Genomic DNA, 6000 nt, shown 5'->3' on the forward strand with positions numbered 1-6000 from the left:
TTCTTCAGTACAAGACTCCTTATCATTCGGACTGTGATGGAGAAACTCCTTTGAATATCGCATTCGTTATTATCTGAAAACGGGTGGAGACATCACCTAATATAACGTTATTCTGTTCTCCTTTTCCTTAACCTAGAATGAGCACTCCTCATATTTCGCGCACACGCTAACGGTATTAAATATTAGTGTAATTAGGAAACAGACCCTCTCTCAAGCATACTTTATTAAAAGTAATGGCTACTTCAGCAGCGTTACACAGTAGCGGCTTTTTCCGTGCTAATTCATAGTTTATCTGTAAAATTAAAATATATACACCGATTTTGACTGTATTTTGATCATGACCTCTATAGGCGCTCTACTAGCCTGTTTAAGTAGCACGGAAAAAGCTGCTATTCGGAAAATAGAGAAGAATCTGTACAAGTGTAACGCAGCTGATGTAGCCATTACTTTTAATAAAGGTATTAAATATTATTATTATTCAGGCCACGAGCCATACTCATAAGGAACAAGCCCAGAGGAGCCACTGACTTGAAATTCAAGTTTCCAAAGAATATGGAAGTACCAGGTGATAGGAAATACAGGAAGGAGAGATCAATTTCAGAGAAGATAAATGAACAAATTGAAAAATAAATAGATAAAAATGTCATTCAATGATTAAAATACAATGAAAATTGCTTTAGGGTTAATAATGCGCTGCATCTTAACTTGGACTTTTGAAGTTCCAACTGCACGACATCCTCAGGAAGGCAGTTCCCACAGTCCAACGGTGTGAGGAATAAAGGACCTCTGAAACCGAGAAGATCGACAGCGAGGCGCTTATACTGCTTCTTGTTGCCGCTGTTCAGCGAATCTGGCTGCTCTTTGGCAGCAAAAGGGGATCAGGGATCAATAGTGATGTGAAAGATCTCTGTCGAAATACAACCTACGAAAAACTGACAGAGAAGAGACCATCCGTCGATGGTCCGTGTCATAACTGCTAATGTTAAGAAACAGAAAGCTACCACCACAAACCACTCTATCTAAAGAGATAGAACTCTGGTAGAAGCAGACATCCACACCGGAGACAGTATTTTAGTAGAGGAAGGACACATGACCTAAAACCGGTAAATATATGAGGCCTTACATATAATACTTAACTTCCGGGTGGCATTTATCGACACTTTCATTGGATGTTTCTCAAAAGTAAGATAAGAGTCCAAAGTTACACCAAGAATAGTTAAAGCTTCAGACTATTGAAAAAAACTGTACGAGATCTGCTAAACAAGAGCGTTTTTGTTTTACTTGAGTTATCCTCATACCTCACCGACTACACCATTCACTGATCCACTAAGGGCAGCTTCATTTCTCATAAGAGTTACTTTATCAGCATACTAAGCAACCTTGTTTTCCAAACGAACAACCATATAAATTTGTATACAATAAAAACAACAGCGGACCAGGAACACTGCCCTGTGGAACTCCAGACACAATAGGTCTTGGTTCGCTAGAAAATCTTGAAGTAATTCTAAAACTCATCCACCTACTCAAAGATTCTGAAGTTAATAAAGAAGTGCCTTGTGACTTATTCAATCAAAAGCAGCACTAAAATCTATTTGAATTATTCTGCACTTGAAAACATAATCAAGCTTCTCTTGCAAATGACATGTCAAATCTAAGAGTGTATTGCAGGTAACTACTTCCTATATGCATATTTACTGTCACTTAACAATCCTTTAGATTCCACACTCTTATATTGTGACTTAAACTTTGAAGAGCACAAGGAGTGTAGATTTTGTTTGTTTGTATGGTGTTTGTACGTTGCATGGAACCAGTGGTTATTCAGCAACGGGGCCAACGGTTTTATGTGATTTCCGAACCACGTCGAGAGTGAACTTCTATCATCAGAACTACACTTCTCTCACCCCTCAGTGGAATGCCCAAGAATCGGACTCGCGGCCACCGAGGTGGCAGGCCAAGACCATACCGATCACGCCACTGAGGCGCTACAGGGATTATAGAAATTGTCCTGTAATTACTACAGTCTACGGATAAGCCACTCTTTGGAACAGGCACTGTATTCTAAGCTTGTACTTGACCGTAGAGATACTATGTCAACTTCAAATTATATAGAATCTATCAATCTTCGGAGACGACAAACTGGAACCCTTTTAACAAAAAAAAAAGGGAAGAAACCATCTGGACTTGCTCCACTCCAGCTATCAAGAGTATCAAACATTTTCTTTTTAACATCACTGGAGCGAAATGCAATTTTTTTTAAAAAATAGGTTCAGGATGACAAGTATCAGTGAGAGGGATTGATTGATTATGTCTATTAAAACTGGCGTCACACCATCTACGTTATTGACGCCGAAATCAATTTAAACAGAAAAAAAATTAAAATAAATTTCATATAAAAATTAAAAATATATGTATATAAATATATTTTTTCAATTATATAAATTCTTACATAGACATTCTACGCATAATCTAAATTTTGTTGAGGAGGCTCGCCTCCCACATGAAGATATATAAGCTGCTCTATATTACAATCCTTTCCGAGAATTGTGGCTAAAATAAAATGACCTTTTCTGTCTCGTCCCCAAGACAGGAAGAACCCGTATCTCAAATTCCCAAGTCTGGGACATTCAACCAGCAAATGTCTCACATTCAAGGGCACAGTACAGTCATCCTGACCTTATTGCTTAGCTTCAAACGTTCCCATGAAGCAGTCAGCCTTCTCCTTTGGCCCAGTAACCAATTACCAACATCTGTCTGTAGTGGTGGAATGGAAGACGAACCAGACCCAATGACAGATGATGACATTAGTATTTGGCCCACTACAGATGAGCCTGAGAAATTCCTTTAAGTTTCCTCTTGAAGGAATAAATGTAATTTCGCTCTGCTGTATGTTTGTTTGTTCGCTTGTATGATGGTGTTTTTACGTTGCATGAAACCAACCAGTGGTTATTCAACAACAGGACCAACGGCTTTACGTGACTTCCGAATCACGTCGAGAGTGAACTTTTATCACCAAAAATACACATCTCTGACCCCTCAGTGGAATGGCCAAGAATCGAACTCGCGGCCACCGGGGTGGCAGGCAAAGACATACCAACCATGCCACTGAGGCGCTCGCTAAACTGTATGATGAATAATATTCGCAGCTCGGCGAGACAACGAAAATGGAGTATTTTCATGTGAACAGTTTGTTCGTCATGGTAAGCTTATCTTCATATATCACCAAACCATGGCTGGGCATTTGCCCTGAATTTGATGACCTTTCTACGGCCTTAGCTTACTAAAGTAACTATTTGCATTCAACTTCTTGGGATCAGAATCTGATATAGCAGCTGAAATGTTAAGTGCCTAACAAGCTTCAATAATGCAATCCCAATTGGCTCTAGATTTCACCCACAATGGTGGCATTATGAATGTTCTGACTGAAAGACATGTCCACCGCTGGAATATCTGTGAATATGTCTCATCTATCACCATGCAGAAATATGTGTAGGTTCCTCAATTAGATGGACAAAATCAGATTATACGCAGAACTCCAGAGCAGACCCGCCATGATGATCTGTGGACTTTGAATTGAAGCCACTTGCTGTTCTTTGCATTGCAGTCTCTACAAGTAAAGAATGAAGCTTTTAAATCATTAGACTGAGCCATGCTAACCCTCTCCATGACACAGTGTTACGTATAAATAATCTTTATTTTCATGAGGGAGATTCGGTTCTGACGTGGAATAAACTGCCACCAGAAGTTGTAAATAGCAACAGTGTGGAAGAGTTTAAAAGAAAGCTATAGACAATATCATTAGGACACTGTGAATGCACAGTAAAACCTGCTCCTCCAGATAAGTGAGCACACGATGTCTCCTCGGATATACTAACAAGTCTTTGAGACATCCTAATCCTTGTAACTCCTTGTAAAACGTTATAATACACTAATCTTTACCTATCTTTTCATAGAAATCTGAGATAAAATAGGATGCTATCAATAAGTCTAAACGTGATGAAAATTACCTTTTTCATTCTTCATGGAAAAATGCATTTCTAAAACATTTTATCATAATTCCGATATGTTTGTAGAGGAGAATTCCAGATGACCTTATCTTCATCAAAGTTTAATGATTGATTAAATTTAAGGTTGACAAGTAATCGTACATTTACTCTTAACCAATGTTTATTCGTTTAAGAAATTGCCAAATACAAAATAAGTTAACCACAACCATCGTAAACTATCAAGATAATTACGAAAATGAACTTCAACTAAGTCAGCGAAATTCATCGTTTCTAAGCAGACTTCAATGAGGATATCTATATTATCGCTACCAAGTAAACATCCAAGGCATATCTTGGCATCAAGAACATAGATCGTGAGATAGTAGTACTGGTGACCGTCGCCTCGTTTCTTAAATCCAAAACGCTAACACAAAACCACGTTGTAACTGAAGTTTGCATGCGTTCGAAACCGATATGCAATTTATAACCTAGTTACAAGATATATGTGGTTGGCATTCACAGAAAAAATGCAACCAAACAAACTTGGAAAAGAAAAAAAACTGCTATATGAATACTACATATGCGAAACCGCATGGAACAAGTTCAACTGAGCCGAATAAAAGTGGGCAGATCCACTTCCTCTCTAAGAAGCCATTCGAAGACTCCAATATTGCATGTATACATGTGTATAAGTTAAGAATGATTTGCACAATATGTGCAAGCAACACGTTACATTATGGCTTTAAACAAATGTTGACAAAACAAAGGAGCAGCCGTATATGCGGTACAATATAATGGTGCAATTCGATCAAGTTGACATGTTTACTCATCAGTTTTCAAAATATGAATACACAAGTACACACCATATATTGCTACTTAAATTATATCAGCATGGTAATGCTTAAAAATAGTTCGGTAATAACTGCTAGATATGTGATACAGAAAGAACTCATCACTGCACGGGTCTTCAAATGGAGAAATAAATCCACAGGTATGATGTAAATGTACATATACGTATTCAAATTTAAAACTTTAAGGATAGCTTTCGGGAATCTGTTGGGTTTACCTGTTCAATCAGATTGAAAGGGGGGACAGAACAGATTCCCGAAAGCTATCCTTAAAGCTTTAAATATAAATAGATGTACATTTACATAACTGTGGATCTGATTCTCCGAAATGTTACTTTGATACAACAAATACAAAAATATGCAGTAAACTTAAAATCAGTTTATGGAAGGCTGGTTCTTCGTATTAGCCATGCAAAATGCCTCGGAAGTAAAAGGTGTTGCACATTAATGTATAGCTACGATGACATTGCTCTCAATACAGGTGGCGTTCAGTCAAGTCGCTGGCAGACAATTAGGCCTATGTCTTCTTATGTATTTAAAACAAACTAAAGAAATGTGGGTAACTTCTTTTATAAAGAATAAAATTGATGAAATGGACTTACCGGCTGCCACCAGGGCTATCAGCAGCAGCCCTCCTATCCACACCGGCGCCCTCGCCATGATGCTCAAAAGCAACAAAAGCAACACTTAATGTCTTTTATGTTCGCCGGTTTTTTTTCAATGTCTTTGTCACAAAATAAATTCAAACCTAAAACATCATGTCAACCCATCATCTCCCGGTGGAGACGCAAGGCATGATGGTAGTGATGTTCCAAGCGGCTGATCTCAATGTTGATATTGACGACGATGAGCACTTAGATCACCCACTAAGATATACCGCTGCATACGTTCTTCTCGTCTGGTGATCAGGGAGTAACTCGTCAGGAGTTGGACTGCCCAACTTTCCCAAGACGTGACCAACCTAATTACTCCCCGAATCAAACTCTCCCACAATCTCTGAGGGCCAATGTCCAACTTACCAGTAAGGGCTCCTTGCCGATTTTGGATTTTCGGAATACATTTTCATGTAGTATTCCACACCTTTTAGTATTTCCTTCTTCCGTCACACTTATTCAAATATGATTTTCTCAAAATTTCATTCCGGTGTTTTCCATATTTTTTTTTTTTTT

At 38.3% G+C, this 6000-nt stretch overlaps 1 protein-coding gene across 1 annotated transcript in view; it reads right to left on the minus strand.

The window, feature by feature from the left end:
- Positions 1 to 5783, minus strand: part of LOC135198290 (uncharacterized) — a 220918-nt gene extending 215135 nt beyond the window's left edge. Inside the window, exon 1 of the mRNA XM_064225864.1 lies at positions 5434 to 5783. Coding sequence (XP_064081934.1) covers positions 5434 to 5491 — 58 coding nt within the window. The 5' untranslated portion in view covers positions 5492 to 5783. The remainder of the gene's footprint in view (positions 1 to 5433) is intronic.
- Between the last annotated feature and the right edge of the window lie 217 nt (positions 5784 to 6000).

The sequence above is a fragment of the Macrobrachium nipponense genome, chromosome 23, assembly GCF_015104395.2.
Source record: "Macrobrachium nipponense isolate FS-2020 chromosome 23, ASM1510439v2, whole genome shotgun sequence".
Classification (NCBI taxonomy): Eukaryota; Metazoa; Arthropoda; class Malacostraca; order Decapoda; family Palaemonidae; genus Macrobrachium; species Macrobrachium nipponense.